The sequence below is a fragment of the Notothenia rossii genome, assembly GCF_949606895.1.
Source record: "Notothenia rossii genome assembly, chromosome: 2".
Lineage (NCBI taxonomy): Eukaryota > Metazoa > Chordata > Actinopteri > Perciformes > Nototheniidae > Notothenia > Notothenia rossii.
This window is the reverse complement of record NC_136904.1, coordinates 18,566,576-18,583,603: the sequence shown is the minus strand read 5'-3', so window position 1 is coordinate 18,583,603 and position 17,028 is coordinate 18,566,576. Positions and strand designations below refer to the sequence as shown.

General features: G+C 40.1%; 1 protein-coding gene across 2 annotated transcripts in view; it reads right to left on the bottom strand.

Annotated features, from left to right (window-relative positions):
* The window catches only part of galnt18b (UDP-N-acetyl-alpha-D-galactosamine:polypeptide N-acetylgalactosaminyltransferase 18b), a 92,052-nt gene extending 88,442 nt beyond the window's left edge, over positions 1-3,610 (bottom strand). Inside the window, exon 1 of one of the 2 annotated variants that reach the window (XM_079662905.1) lies at positions 2,834-3,610. In XM_079662905.1, coding sequence (XP_079519031.1) covers positions 2,834-3,071 — 238 coding nt within the window. In that variant the 5' untranslated portion in view covers positions 3,072-3,610. The remainder of the gene's footprint in view (positions 1-2,833) is intronic. The other variant, XM_079662904.1, reaches the window with a different exon arrangement.
* Between the last annotated feature and the right edge of the window lie 13,418 nt (positions 3,611-17,028).

Genomic DNA, 17,028 nt, shown 5'->3' with positions numbered 1-17,028 from the left:
GCAAACCGCCCTCTTGGTGGGCGTGTGTGAACCTGCTCAGTCCAGCTTTCCAATATATTCTGCTCGACTGACTGTACGACTTAGTACAACAAAGAGCTCAGCTGCTTTATGAGCAGTTGCCATGTTGTTATATCCTGGTAACTTGTTTGTGGCCTTTATTTAACCAGGTGAAAGCCCCTTGAGATCAAAAGATCTCTTTTTCAAGGGTGACCTGCAGCACATTAGTTACACACATGTAACATAAAAACAACAGAACAACAATAAGGATGACATAACAGGCAACTTAACCTTTTTGCACAGTTAAAGAAACTGAATATGTTTCATCCCCGAGTGTGACGCTGCCATCAGAGACATCTCTTCTGACTGTCCACAGTGAGTCAGCTGCAGTAGATGTTTTATCCTCACATGCAGTAAAATTATGTGGTGCGAGAACTCATGTTGGTTTCATAGTGCACTGATATTAAGTGCATGGGGTTATGTGAATAGTGCATCAAGAGCCTCTCCATTAGGTGTGCCAGTCAAAGAGCTCAACTATGAGAGCTAGAATATACCATTTCTTTGATTGTCTCGCAATGTGATATAGGAGGAAGATGTATTTTTAGAAATGTCATAAATGCACTAATGACTCTGCCCGAAGCCCACACTGAGTGTTGACGCCGTTGGCCACTTACAGAGTAGGGTTATGGGTCTCGTTTTGCAGCGGATGCATTCAGAGCAATTATCAGAGATATCCAGACAATATGCCTCGTACTTAAAGTGACAGGTCATTTTGTTGGAACAGTTGCAAATATGCATCAATATGACATTAACTGTCCCCTCCAGCATCAGACACAAAAGCTTCTGATGTCCGTGGCTCTGTGCTTCCAAACTATAAAAACGGAAAGCATAGAGATTTACTGTATTTATTGGCAAAATTATAAGAACAAATACCCAAAGCAGCCGTTCGGGATGTTTGTCGAGTGTGCATGATGTAAAAAAAAAAAGGGACTGCAAAAAGGGAAAATGTTTGACTTATATTTTTATTTTCTTATTTTAATTAACTACAGAATGGCTGTCCTGGTGTTAAAAGTGGCATTCTATGACGTTTAGCCACAGTTCCTAAAGGATGACGTGGACATTTCGTGGGATAATTCACAAGTGTATTGGTGTATTCTCATGTTTTAACAGTAAATATGTAGCTGCCGCAAGCATTAAGAATAGGGAACAACTAGCCTGACTTTCTCAAAATGTGAAATTGCTAAAGTCAGCACCTCTACGTACAAAACCAAAGCCAAAAAAGACAACTTGGAGTTTTTTGGGGTCTTGCGTCTTTCTTTGCATGATGCAGTAGCTCCCGAGTTATCACGTGTTAAATAGTGAGCTTCAGAGGACCTGCAGGCAGACCTTTTTTTATGAGGAATCTTATCTATAATTATCTTTACTGTCAGATGAAGGCTTACTAAAGTGGAAAATCAATGTGATGTTCCCGGAACATGCTGAGGTTTTAAAAGCACAAATCTAGCATGAAATTATCTTTTCTGTCAGTGGAATAGGAATGTTTGAAACGTGTACTTTGGTGGTAAGTCACCTGAACAAAGCTCCGCCCAGCTAGATGCCTATGGGTGCCAAGCTGAAATGGAGACCTGCCTCTAGGAGGAATGTTTACCCGAGCTTAGCACAGCGCCCTTATTGCTCAAAGCAGCATGAGTAGATTTCTGTCTTCATTTCACTTCTGCACCATGCTCCGTGCCTTTTTAGATTGGGACCTGCCCAAAATGAGCCCCCCTGTGATGACAGGAATAGCTTTTTTTAAATGCACAGAGGGGAGAGAAATTAACTGTGTGTGATCAAGTGTAAAGTAACAGTACACCAAGAGTGGAGGAGAGGCTTAAAGGAATTTGAGAATAAAGGATTCCATACATTCCTAGATGTAAGAACCACTTTTATGTTAAAGTGTTTAAGAAGCAGAGTTTCATTACTATTTAACAATAAAATACTTCTTATAATCAACTTATCCGCAGTCGTAATCAGACAACCCTGTGGAATCTGAACAATACAGCTCATTGTAACTGCATTTAATACTGCCAGCACTATTGGATTCTGGCTCTCAAAAAGGATGCATAATGTTGTCACACTTGAATATCAGGTGAAGTGAAGCTCGGTGAGGTTAAACTTCAAGGTTGATGAGGGAGGGGTAAATGTTGTTGGAATTTGAATAAAATTCACCAGGAGAGTCTTTCTTGACTAGTATAACGAATTCCGGTGGTTGGAACTTAAAATAAATGAATTCAAAAAATGTACCTCTCACGAAAAACCACCCTACTCGACATATGGGTATCTTAATGCTGTTTAATGTGCAGGTTGTCTTGATTTTAATATTGGGTTATTCTAAGACTAAGAATAACCCAATATTAAAATCAAGGCACATATTTCATTTGCGGTACATCAGGAGAGCTTTAAATTGCCCTCAACAGTAAGGCTATTAAATGTGTACCTATTCATGAAGGAATTATAATAAGATATTATATTGCAGCCTACTTTCAACTTATTATTAAGCTGGTGTGCAGTGCCATTTTTAGATATGTTGCCTAACTGTACTTATCCTTCTCATGGGGACATGCAGCTTTTTAAAACAGTCCTTTGTCCTCTATCACAGACTCTAAATAACTTGATTTTAAACAGACAGAAGAAGTTCCTGCGGCATAAATATCACAATGCACACACACGCATCTTGTTGTGAATTCACACAAGAAGTGAAACCCTTCGCATATTAAAACTTTACTTTAATGCAGCCCGGATGCTGTGAAGGTAAGGTAATTGAGTGAGTAGCTACAGTTAAATTAATGAAGCTTACCTTGTATGTGCTGGTTGACCACATTCTCCAGCCGATCAAGCCTCTCCATGATCCGGAGAGTGTCCCCTCGTTTGTCTCCCTCTAACTTTCTCTCCGGTAAAGGCATGGGAACTTTGATATAAATATTGGCGATGTAGTTAGTAACCCATCCGACGTAAAGCAGGCAAACAATGTTGGTCATGCCGCTAAGTATCACGCATGTGGACACCAAAGTTTTGGTTCTCCTGGTGCAAGCCATCCCAACATCCCTCCATACAGCCTGCAGTATTCCTTTAAACCGGAGGACAGGGCGACAGTCGCCCGTAAACAAACTGAAATAATGAAGTTATTTCCAGCAACTGTGCAGCGGTGCGATATCCGGAACGCGGAGCCTTTACTTTAAAAGTGCCGTGTGTTTTCAGCACTGGTGAAACAGCTTAATTTCAAATATCTACAGGTGAAGCTTCCCCCTCTCGTTCCATTGCGAAGCTCCGTCGGCTCCGGTTGCATGTGAGGATCACGGAAACAGGAGAGACACCGAGCATCCTGCTGCAGCCAATGGGAGGGATGGAGAGGACTGACAGCCGCCTTGCTGCACGCGCGCCGTTGCGCACTGATTCACTGTGAAAGTGGATCTGACCGGACTATTTCCATAGAGCAGGACACTTAAACGTTATAAGCTATTTCTGCCCAAACGGCGAAATATTTGAGCCACACTGACCTTAAACTGCTCATGTGGAGGTATTTCCTCGTACAATGAGGTAAATCCAGCTGAGAGCTATGCGTTCACAGCACGAAGTAGAAAACACTTATGGAGTTGTTCCGAGAAGATATTTTCAAATGATCATGAAGGAGTAGATTTCTTGCTGCAGTGCTGGTTTGAACCACGCGATAGTGACAGCCCAGTCTCCATCAGAAATCAAGGTGTGGTGGGGTCATGTTATAGGTCTGGCTCAGGTCCAGCTGAGCTCACTGTGAGGCGGATGCAGAGAAGAAGCTGCATGCTACACGCTGCTGTAATTAGAGCAGTGCAGGGATACATAGCCTAATTACTGCAGGCCTGCTCAAAGGGGACAAACAGGCTACTGCTGACACACTGAGCCTGAGGACAGAAGCACTATACCCTGGTGAGACAAAGTAATACTTTTTCTACCAAACTATAAACCATTGTTCAGCATCAATACCTGTGTGGCAAGTTTGCATTGTTATTTCTTCTAGTCACTTTTCCTGGAATGATGTGATCATTTGTTAGCAAATAGTGGAGTTTGGCCTATTTGCATATTTCTGCCAATTGGAGGCTAATTTTATGGCATAGTAAAAAGAAAAAGCCTCAAATGTAGCTGTTGAAAAGAAGGTTGTTCACTATCAAAATACCATACAATGGTTCTCCTTCAGGACTATGTGTTTGCTGCAGAGCCTCTGGATGCTGTGTGTCTGACAGCTTCTTTATTTTTTGTGTCTTAGGCTGGTCATTTTTTGCAAGCCGTCCTCCTACTCCTACAAACATCAAACATTTTAATTCATTTAGTGTCTCGCATTTTCTGTAACTGAAGATATTTTCTACCACATACTGTAGAAACAGCAGTGTCTGAATGAATGTCAGGTCTTGTTCTAGATTTCTACCAACATTCCTGACCGTGTTTTGACAGTTATTTCCAATATCATCTTGGCCAGATGAGCATTCTCTAATAACAGCCTTTGTCCTCCAATCTGCCAGACAGCTGCACAGCAGGCTGTCAGAGTGAAAGTAGTATATTAGATGATGGGAAATGTTACATCAATACATTGTTAATGGAATAAACAGCATAATTGTGAACATTTGATTTCCAATGATGTCCCTGGATGAACACGACAATGTTTGTGAGAATTGTTTTTGGAAAATTAAACATTACAAACGCCTTCTTTATTGCAGTCATATCCACAATCACAACCTTTTCAGAACCAAATCCATCTTTGTCTTTCAGGCCGACTATCGTACACCTTGATCGTATAGACAAAATGATTCAGCGGCGAAAATGCTGCCATTAAATACAGAAAACACTTTAAACCTGATTGCTTTCAACTCAGGTGCATATTTATGGCTTTAAATCAAAAATATGATTCAACATTAGTGGCTGTCTGTAGTTTATCTTTTCAGTCAAAGAGCATTTACCTCATTTACCCTTTCCACCATACATCCAGATGTAATGACAGGCCACCTCCCCTATCTGCTCAGCAACAGTCATTTGTGGCGGTGAGATGATCAATGCAGGAGCAAGCTGCCCATTCATCTCTGCTAACAGACCTGCCATACTGCAAAAAATGTATTTTCTTTAGTTGGCAGTGTGAGGAATTGTCTATTCACTAGATACAATGATGTGAAGAAAAAGTATTTTCTGGCTTTTTTGCTCATTTAATCTCATCTTAACCCACAAGATTGGAAGTCAATAAACTATGTGTAGGAGTTTGTGCCCTCCGGTTGAAGTTGAGGAAAAAAACATTTTCTGAACGAAGGTCAATTTTTCACGTTTGAAATGCTGTATGGACTAGGATTTAATTTCACTGTTACGTAATTGGCTAGAGCCACAAAAACAATAATGGATCAGTCAATTAACAGAAAAGTAATCCGCAATACAATCGATTAAACGTAGAACAAAAAGTTTAATCAGTCAAACCTTTTGTAGTTTAAACAATACATCTGTTGGTTTGACAAAGCAAACAATTAAAACATTTAAAATGCTCCCTTGTCCTGGCATATAATTTATTTCTCAATTATTCTGCACATTCTTTTACTGTTTGATTGATCAGTCACTTAGTCCATGAATTAAATGTCAAAAGGTTTATCAATCTTTGTCAGAGCCCAAGATGAAATAGTTTGCAACAATATCTGGCACACAAAAAGCAATTTAAGTTTTTATAACCTTTACATTTAAGGAGCTGTAACAAGTAACGACTGCTTGTCTTTTATAATATACTTGAAACTATTAATATCAATATTAAAAATAGTTTGCCATGGATTTTATGGCGGCTGATAACTAGATCAACCATAGAAACGGTTTGCTCTAGAATATTGAAACGATTGATCAAGAAAATGTCTGCACTCTGCCACCAAACCTCAGACATCTACAGCCACTGCACCCGTCACCTTATACAGAGGTTCTTGTGGACCGTATTTCCCTTTCCTAAATATGCTGAAATTGTGAGCTAGAGAAACATTTAATTGTTCTAATCAAATCTCGGGATAATGCTTTCCACTAACTTCAAATGGCCTGCGTGATGCTTCTTAGACTGCAAACTGTACACTGTGTAAACATGAATATAATTAAAGTGGATTGAAATTATAATGAGAAATCTCAGCGAAGTCACCAGACGGTCACATTGAAGTGCCGATTCATAGATTAGCTTGTTTTCAGTGTGATGATGAGTGTCATTGGTGATTAGTTTTGGCTCGGGTTTTTACTTTGTTCACGTTATTTATGAACCTCTTCTCTGTTTAATGGGCATTATTGAAAAAACAAAGCATGTCCTTGTGGGTACAATCACTGGATTTTGTCATGAAGACGACCACAAAGCTGTGCAAACATTTAACTGACCAGCAATAAACACCTGCAAGGGTTTGGCCTGCACCTTTTATCGATTTACTTTGAATTTGAGCCAGCTGCAGGGACACTTTGAGGTTGCTATTAGACCTGCTATGTGGGATACACCCAGCCAAGCACCTGTCACTTGAGCTCTGAATGAATGCTCTTCTTGTGGGCTGATTAATTACCGTGTGTGAGAGGTTATCCTGTAATCATCACTATGACGTCCCAGAAACAAAGGCAGTGCCACTGTAAGTTGCTCAGCTGTGCAGACACCATCCATTAATCAACAAACCACACACTCGACATGCCAGGATTATTATTTGACAACCCAGAGAAGATAAGAATATAATTGTGATGCTTTTTACATAGCCCTCTCCTGAAGTGATGCCTTTAATTAACTGCTATATATTATAGAGACCGTTTTCCACATCAAGGTTGAGAGGAGATACTGAATCCCTACCAGCTTGAAAAGGTGCTGTTCTGAGGCTGACCTCATGATTGTCCCCAAATCCCCCCATTAAATGGTAGAAATGGTTCACTAAAATGAAATCCACCGTCCATATGGTGTAGGAGGCTGACCCTTTACTACACACTCTTTGTGGGTCGGGGGAACCGACAAGAAAAAAGAAGATTTCCCTCGAGACGCAGGATCACTTTCAATTAATTCAGCCTGAGAAAAGTCTATTAATTTGAGTCACAAAAACATATTTGTACCCTTGGTATAAATATAAAGTAATTTTGGTGCCAGGTGTTTGGCTGTTTTACTATTAATTGCAGTATTTGTTAAGCATGAGGATATCCACAGGAAGACATAACACTTCAACCAGACTGGATCTCATCATGCTGTCACATGTACTCATGCAGACACGCCTGCACCAATGCAACCCTACCTAATCATGTACTCAGAGCCAATTGAATACATTTAGCCAAAAATAACCACCTTGTATGCTGCATCTTCTCTACAGTTCAAATGTTGGTTAAATGAAAGAAATGTCTTTCTGATCAGTATGTGTGTTCATGCATGGAAAATTGCACAATCTGTGCAGTTATACATCTAATTTATTATCGCACAAAAAAAAAAATCTCGAGAATGAGTGTGCGGCATTTTTCTTTATGGAGATTACACTTTTGCTATCAGTCTCCTTCTGACTTTTTATTGCCAGCACCTTTTAAATAAAGTGCCTTCAGTTGATATTATTCACTGCCAGTGGCAGACTCTTTAGTGAAGTGTTTTGAATATTTGTACTTTGAAATAAGCCAACATATTAAGGAAAGTCGATATGACGCGGACACAGATATTGTGAGATGCGAATCACATTAAGTTCAGGCTCATTTATTTATAGAGCCTTTCATCACAAGTATGTCTCAAAGGACTTCACAGGAGAAGGCGAGAAGAAACCTATCTAGATCTTTCTAATCAGAACCATTCACATGACAAAGTGAGGTGCTGTAATACATGATGAAACATGTGAAATGCAATCCTGCAAACAAAGACTCTAATTTATGTAGAGGTGGACACAATATCATAGGTACATGTTCGATCTAATGCAATCCAAATCAACAAGTCTGAAATAAAAGCTACCATATAAATACAATAAACACGTAAACAATTCATAGATTTGTTGTTTGTTTGTTATTTATTGTCACACAGATACAAGTGCCGAGCCCACATGGATTTATATGATATAAAAACATACTATTGCAATTATAAAACATTTGTCAGACATGGATATAACTTATAATAAATACATTATTATGGAAGAACAACAAACTGTATCTCTTTTCTCAAGCTTTAAAAAAAAAAAGAAAAGGTCCCTAATTTTTTGTATAATTCCTACAGAAGAACTATACTAAGAATTAAAGGACATTTTACAAATAATAAATAACCTTTTATGCATCACAAACTGGGCATTAACAAATAAAATGGACTTTATTTTTAAGGTAATGCAGCCGAACAGAAATGTGAACACATTTTACTTCACTTTTTGCCGGCTTAGGCTTACAAGTTTCTTCACCAATGTTGCAGGTACGTAGTACAAGATTGCGTTATTCTGCACAGGCTATTCATGATAATGTCGACACATGCTGAAGCCTAGTCTTGTCTTACAACACCACCAACTATGAACCTGAAAGACACATCGTCTTTTCTTTGTATCAGTCAAAGTCACCGGGCGAAATCTCATTTGAAGTATACAGCATCCTTTTTCACTGCGAATAATTTGAATAATCTCATCACTCTGTGCATTTCCATGTCAGTGTTAATAACATGTTGTGCTCAGCAGCTTGTCTGTGGAGTGCAGCAGCTCTTGTCAAATAAAACCACCTAAGATGAGATGTCACACTGCCTCAAAGATCAAGTCAAAGTGATGCGTCTGACTTTAATTTTGGCAAGTGAAGCACAGTAAACTAGCTTTGGATATATTTGTAAAGCAAAAAAGGGCAACCGAAGAGGAGACACATTTTAACTTTCTCATTTGGGGAGAAATAATTCTGCTAGATGAGGAAACTTGTGTTTTTTAAGCTGAAAAAATGAGTGGATTTTAAAATGAAATGATGAACAGTGTTTTAATAAAAGCAGCAGTCAGGTTTGGCATAATATTTAAGGAGAAATGTAGGTGAGCTCATCTGGGCTTTGAGAGGAAATAGAGTAGCCCTGAAATGAAGAGGGATTCTTCCAAACAGGAAGGAGTCATTCTCTATCTGTGCCTCAAGAAAGAAGCATCACCATAACTGCTGTATTTTTATTTTTAGCTTTTTTGCGCAAACCAAATTCTTGAACATGCTGAGTCTGTACAGGGAGAAGACAGAGAGAAGATGAGATTAAACCAGAAGCAGGGCCACTGACATGATGGTAGGCCGTTGTTGACAAGGATTAGCCTGCAAAGACATTGTTGCTGCAGCTGCATTCCTCAGTAAATATGCTTTTGTCTGAGGAAAACAGTTAAATCGTTTCGACTAAAGGCTCATTGTTGTTCAGCGATGACTCAACCTCATCTCAAACTACAAAAACAGATTATGAGCTACAGAATATGCTGCATTTATACACCTGACACGTTTTGACATGATAAACAACAAATCTATTTTACATTTAAAGGGGCCCTATTTTGCTTTTTGGGATTGTCCCTTTCCTGTAGTATGTTGTATAGGTTTTTGTGCATGAATGGTCTGTAAAGGCTAAAATCCCAAAGTTCCCTATAGAGGGAGTTTCTCTCCCAGACTTTGCGTTTATTTGATGTTGAACTGTGATTGGTCAAAAGCAGTACGCTTTAGCAATTCAATTTAAATTAACATGATTAATTATATATTTCATATTGCTTGTAATAGTTGTCATATAGTAGATTCTACATTTTTATTCACATCTCATGCATAAGAAGTACTTTTTTAATCACACTGCTTGATTTGAACAAGATTCTCAGACTCAGGCCTTTTTACTCTGTGACTAAGGAGCAGAAATGAACTCATCGACTCTGACCATTATAATAGTGGAAACTAATGCCCAGCATAAAATCTCTCTTCTTTGCCCTACTTTCTCCAAATCAGCTTCAGATTCTTTTCATCTCTCAGTGATGCAGGAATAAAGTGAATCTGCAGCCATACTCAGCAAAATAAAGCAGTATCCAGTTTTTGACATATGCATTTAGATATATCGCACACAATGAGAATGCCTTATGTCCTTTTCTGCTCATGGCTAAAGACATTGTTTGGTACCAGGGGATGGACATTTGAAAAGGTAGTTAGGAATTGTATTTACCCTAAAATGTATCGTCTTTGTGTCCTTGCTTTTAACAGTATACTTTACAGAGTTGTTTCCTTTTGTCTTCATCACAGTAAATTAACAAAGCAAGTCATTTTACCCCTCAACACTTTCTCTTAACATTGTGTCCTCTTTTTATTGGGCCCACCCTTTAAGCACTCATAAATTGAATCCTGATAATACAAGCTTTGTAGAGAAAACAAATCTGTTTTAAAGCCCTTTTTGTTTCTAAACCTTTAAGGCATGGATCATTTGCTATTCTTAACAAGCCTAAACATTTAATGCTAAACCTCAATTTGTCTAGATTGAAAATGCTTCTATAATATAAGGTGTAACAAGAATAAAATGATGCAGTAAATCCTCTTAAACAAGTTTGACTGATATTAAGGTTGACGTGCCTTTGCTCTGGGTGACTGACTTAATGATGACTTTAACACTTCTGAGTCAACAGTTGTGACCTGGCATGGTACTGGTAGTATGTCACTGTAATAAAATAGAGAAAAAATAGAAATTATGTCTCAAAGGATAAAGTGAAATAACAGGTGATGACCGCAACTTTGATTTCCCCCCAAAAAAACAAGGTCAAAATCCCAAAGTCATGCAGTAGAGAACTGGTACTATAATCATGTGATACTGAAGTTCTGGTTCATGCATCCGTAACAGGATGGATGATTACCTAGAAGAGCGTCAGAACACACTGTTTTAGGCAGATGATAGCTATGTGACAACGATTAACATGATGATTCAGCCTCTATGGAGATAGACATATGACTGTCATGTTTATTGCTTGCGTTGGCCTTAGCTAATCTGAACTAAACATTACTACTGCTTTGAACCGGTATACATGTATCTTGTGACTGAATAACACCCTCTCTTGTATATAAAGCATGTGCAGCCTCCCTCTCCTCTGTCATCATCCTTCTGGACTTGTCTGCTGCATTCGACACGGTGAACCATCAGATCCTCCTTCGCACTCTCCAAGAACTTGGAGTTTCAGGCACTGCACTTTCCCTCCTCACCTCATACCTCAAAGACCGCACCTACAGGGTTACTTGGAGAGGGTCCGAGTCCGACCCTTGTCAATTAACTACAGGGGTCCCTCAGTGCTCTGTTCTTGGTCCCCTCCTCTTCTCCTTGTACACAAACTCGCTCGGGTCTGTCATTAGCCCGCATGGTTTTTTATACCACTGCTACGCTGACGACACCCAACTAACTCTGTCCTTTCCCCGCTCAGAGACCCAGGTCGTCGCACGCATCTCTGCTTGCCTAGCAGACATCTCTCGGTGGATGTCTGCTCATCACCTCAAGCTCAACCTTGACAAGACTGAACTGCTTTTCCTCCCGGGAAAATATTGTCCCACTCTTGACCTAACAATCAACATCGGCACCTCTGTTGTTTCCCCGACTCAGACTGCAAGGAATCTGGGTGTGATCCTAAATAACAAACTGTCCTTCACTGCAAACATCGCTGCTACAACCCGCTGCTGCAGATACACGCTTTACAACATCAGGAGGATACGTCCCCAGCTGACCCAGAAATCAGCGCAGGTTCTGGTCCAGGCTCTCGTCATCTCACGCCTAGACTACTGCAACTCCCTCCTGGCTGGTCTACCTGCATGTGCCATCCGACCTCTGCAGCTCATCCAGAATGCAGCGGCTCGTCTGGTCTTCAACCTTCCAAAATTCTCTCACACCACGCCCCTCCTCCGCTCCCTTCACTGGCTTCCGGTAACTGCTAGAATCCACTTCAAGACACTGGTACTTGCGTACCATGCTGTGAATGGATCTGGCCCTTCCTAAATCCAGGACATGGTTAAACCGTACACCCCAGCACGTGCACTCCGCTTTGCATCGGCCAAACAGCTCGCCAAAAACCCGCACTGCGAGGGGGACCCAAGTTCCCATCAGCAAAAACTCGTGGGTTTGCTATCCTGGCTCCAAAATGGTGGAATGAGCTCCCCATTGACATCAGGACAGCAGAAAGCTTACACATCTTCCGGCGCAAACTGAAAACTCATCTCTTTAGACTCCACTTCGAGCGATTTAATTACTAACAAAGCACTTATATACTAATAAAGGGCTGGCTTATCTAAAGCCAGTTGAGTAGCACTTGAAATGTTTGGCTCTATGAAACCTGATGTACTTATATAATTCTGTTTTCTTCAAGGTTGTATCTTCCTGGTCGAATGCACTTATTGTAAGTCGCTTTGGATAAAAGCGTCAGCTAAATGCAATGTAATGTAATGTAATGTAATGTAATGTAATGAAGGACACTGTTAGGGGAACTACTTGTCCCATGCAGCTCTGTATGTGATGACTATTCCATTCTTGCAAGAATAGTAAATACATGTATCCTGATGTTGAAGCTCAAGCCGGTGACGAGTGATATTTTTCCTAACAAAACTCCTCATCAAACTCAAAATCTCTGCTGCCCGGAGTTCTGTATGAATCGCACCAAGTCATCTGACCACATCACCCCTGTCCTCATCCAACTGCAGTTGCTCCCTATACAACAACGATTGAAAACAAAAACCTCCTGCTCACATACAAAGCCCACCACAACCTGGCCCCCAACTATCTGCCCGACCACCTTCAGGAGTACACCTCCTCTCGCTCCCTCCACTCATCCTCTGCTGGTCTGCTAACCGTCCCCACCCCACGCCTCGCCACCATTGGTGCTTGGACTTTTAGCTGCACTGCTCCCAAACTCTGAACTCACATCTGACAGTCGGACACAATCGCCTCATTCAAATCCCAACTAAAAACCCACCTTTTCAGATCAGCCTACTCACTGTCATGTCCCCTGTTTCTCTACATGTTCCTTGTTACTATTCTTTTGTACAGTTTTTTTAAAGTATATTTTCTGAATTGTGAGATGTCCTTGGTGCTTTGAAAGACCTCTAAATAAAATGTATTATTATTATTTGATTGTGGAGGTAATGATAACGTTGCTGCACAGGATTAGTACATAATCCTCTGATGTATTGAACTTTTGTTGTTCATCTAGTCATTGAGCTTAAAGGAAACTTTTCGCTTCTGCTGAATCACATCAAAGCAAAGACACCACATGCGCTAATATAGAATGAGAGTGATGAGTCTTTGAAAAATGATCAGATGCTGGCACGGCCATATACAGCCCATACTGCTGACTGCACAGCTTTCAAAATAAATCAAGTCTTTCATACCTTAAACACATGTGGTCCACCGCTACTGATGCATATCAAACAGTCCATGATGAAACAAAACCTGAATGAATGAATACCCTCAAATATTAGTTAATGTACATTGTGAGTGTGGTGCTGTATTGCGACAGCTGTACAACAAACAATAACCAATGTTTAAACAAATGGCAACAGTTTAATGAGATGGCTGCAACGAGCAGAAAATGTAGCCTAAAATACATTAAATTAAACTTATGTCCTATATTAGTGAGAAGAACCATCTAAGAACATTATTTTGCATGCCAGTTGCTCGAAAAGTGATTATAAAATAATTTAAATATACAAGGGAACATAAAATATATATTTTTATGATTGACATACATTTTCCAGTTCCTGCACATTTTATTTACGAAACCATGTGAAACCCCTACTTTAGAGTTTTGTCACATTGAAAGTCAGTCTACCTTGGAGATGCTATCTCAACTTGCTGTTATAGAAGCTTGAAGTCTTTTATATGTTTCTGCATCCAGATATACAGTACCATTCATGTTGTTGCTATGTTATATATATGCAATATATTGTACATGTGGTACCCCCTTGAAAACGAGATGGTGCATCTCAAGGGGTTTATCCCAATGAATAAAAATGTCTATATATATATATATTTTTATGCTGTCTTTAATCCAATTGTTTGACCAGCTAAGGTGCTGGTGAAGATGTATGTTCATGTTTGTAAGTTACTGTAAATGATTCAGGAGACTGTAGCAGGAAAGCTGATGTGGTTAGGGGTTGTTTTTCAAAGTGTGTGTCTCTTGTGTTGTGAAGCAGACTGCACACGGAGATTTCAGAACGAGTGATTTACAGAGCAGCATAATACAATTCCATTAAACTTCATTTGGACATTTCACAAAGACAGTTACACAGAAGAAGTGGAGGGAGTTACATTTTTCTAAAAGCAGGCAGTTTTGTTGCAACACAGATGCAGAGCTCAGCATTTTGTTTATTCAGATCTGAACGAGAGCTACATGGAAAATTAGTTTTTGCTGTCGATGTGTTTTGTTGTTTCAATTATGTCTTGCCCTAAAGGTCACCTGTTATGCAAAATCCACTTTTTCATGTCTTTTATACATAAACATGTGTCCTCTCTCTCTATGTAAAGAGATTCTGAAAGTTTCAGGAAAAAAGATTCGCTCACTTTTGTCCTGATCCATTTATTTACAAACCTGTCTGAAATGAGCTGATCAGATTTTGGCCACTTTATGATGTCATAACGATTTTTTGGCTTGTGTAACCATTAGCCAATCACCACCAGGGTAACCCACCCCCCCCCCCCCCCCCCCCCACCTTATCACCTGAATCTCCTCCTAGACCTAGAGCACCATTGTGTTCTTTTTAACCAAATGTCTCTCAGAGGGGCGTGGGGAGTGGCTCCTTATTTTCATCTAAAGTAACAGACAGGGGCTGAAACAGAGGGGTTTATGGGATTTCTTTTTTTATTTAACCTTTATTTAACCAGATAAAAAGCATTGAGATACAATCTAATTTACAATGCTGACCTGGCCAAGGATGCAGCAACGTTACACATTATTACACATAACACAGACATATAAAATACAGAGAACACAACTAGGTAAACAAAAAGACGAAAGCAGTCACTACATTGTGCACATTTGGGAAAGTAAGAAAGGTGCACTACTTATTACTGCACGGCTAAAACAGGCTATAGGGAAGTGCCATCAGTTTGAGGCTTGATTGAAGGTCATTCCAAGACCAAGGACCATAATAAAAAAGACTCCTTTTTCCAGCCTCAGTCCGCACGGCAGCTACCTGGAACCGTATCCAGACACTTGATCTGAGGTTGTAAGAGTCAGAAACTGGAGAAAATCTGGCACATATGTACAGTGGAAGCTTACCTAAAATGGCTTTATACATTAATAAAAACCAATGCTGCATACGCATACTAAGTGAGGACCATCCAGTTAGGCTATACAGTTTGCAATGATGAGTCCTATAGGGTGCATTTGATATATAACGCAGTGCAGCATGGTAGAGTGGTTCAAGTTTAGGTCATGCTACAATGCATGATCGGTTTGGTATTTGGAGCCAAACTTCAGAGACATGTTTATATATATCTGAGACCTATAACATATTGATGAAACACAGTATAATAGGGGACCTTTTAATTGTAGGTATTTCTAGTGTGTTGTTTTATGTTGAACATTCACACTCGGAAGGGAACAAAGACCACAGTGAGACGGCACAGGAGCATACTGTATACTGCATGATTGGGTGGCATGAAACCACAACACAAGCCGACTTGTCGGAGAGACTGTGAGGCTCTATTAAAACTCGCCCTTTCCTTGATGTACACTGATGAGGTAAATCCAGGGGAAAGTCATTATCGTTTATCTTGATTAAACTGATTCCTTTATTAAATCTTCCCAAATCACAAGGGAGGGTATGTACATGAAGGGAGGCAGAAGATAAGACAAGATAACGGCTGGACTTTTTTCACACTTTCTAGATAAGAGCTCCGTTATAATAGAATCTGCTTCTTTTCAGTCAATTGTGAATTTCAAATCCCCAAAGGGAAAAAAAAAACTGTGAGGGAACAAAAGAATAACCACAAAACTCGGGCTAAAACTTACTTGAAAGGGTCGTGTGAGGAAGTAGGAGCGCATCACAAAAAGTATTTGACACTTAATACTTACAGCATACTTACAGTTGACACAGAGATAAAGGACAAACAGAAGGTCTGTCTAGAAAAAAAAAGTTACACCCATCTTTATGTGGCCTCATACATTTTAATTGACAGTTGGTACCCTTGGTAAGTTTCTTTATAGTTTACACACACACACACACACACACACACACACACACACACACACACACACACACACACACACACACACACACACACCACACACACACACACACACACACACACACACAGCATTATTGACCTTTACATTTGGTGAAAAAGATACGCTTACATCTGGTTACACCCTCCATGCCCTCAGTGCTGTGGAACGGTCTCCGGTGTATAGTCTGCACTTTACTTTTATACATCAGTAGAATCTGATTTACACTTCAAAGCAACACAGCGAGGGACAGGGGGGAGGGAGAAAAGACTAAGAGGTAGGAAGAGAGCGAGAGAGAGACAAGGAGAAAGAGAGACTGAGTGGCCGCTGGCTTGGTTTTGATTTGATTTTCATTAAGCAAGAGAACATAAAAGTAGCATCAATTAAAGTGTGAGTCTTTGTTCCCTGTGGTCACTGCAGGTTAGTTTGTCTCTGCCATAAGGATGAGCTCTGCACGCCCAGCCGGTACATTGAAAGATCCACACAGCTTTGATAAGCGACTCCATCTCCAGCTTCCAATCACACAATCCTCTTTTTCTCCCTCCGTTTCCTTTGTTGCTCAGGGGGTGCACCAGTAACTAACCTTGGCCACTGCTAGAACGGCTTCCTTTTATTAGACGCTGCTATGAAGTCGGGACTTTGAACTGCCGGCTTTGTCGATATGAAATATAACTAAGACTATGCCTGGAGACGCTAAGGTGCTGCTTAGCGCACTTAAAATAGCTCTGACCTCACTCTAATAGCTTAAAATAGAGGCATCATTTACTTTTGATCAAACTAGATCATGAACACACACACACACACACACACACACACACACACACACACACACACACACACACACACACACACACACACACACACACACACACACACA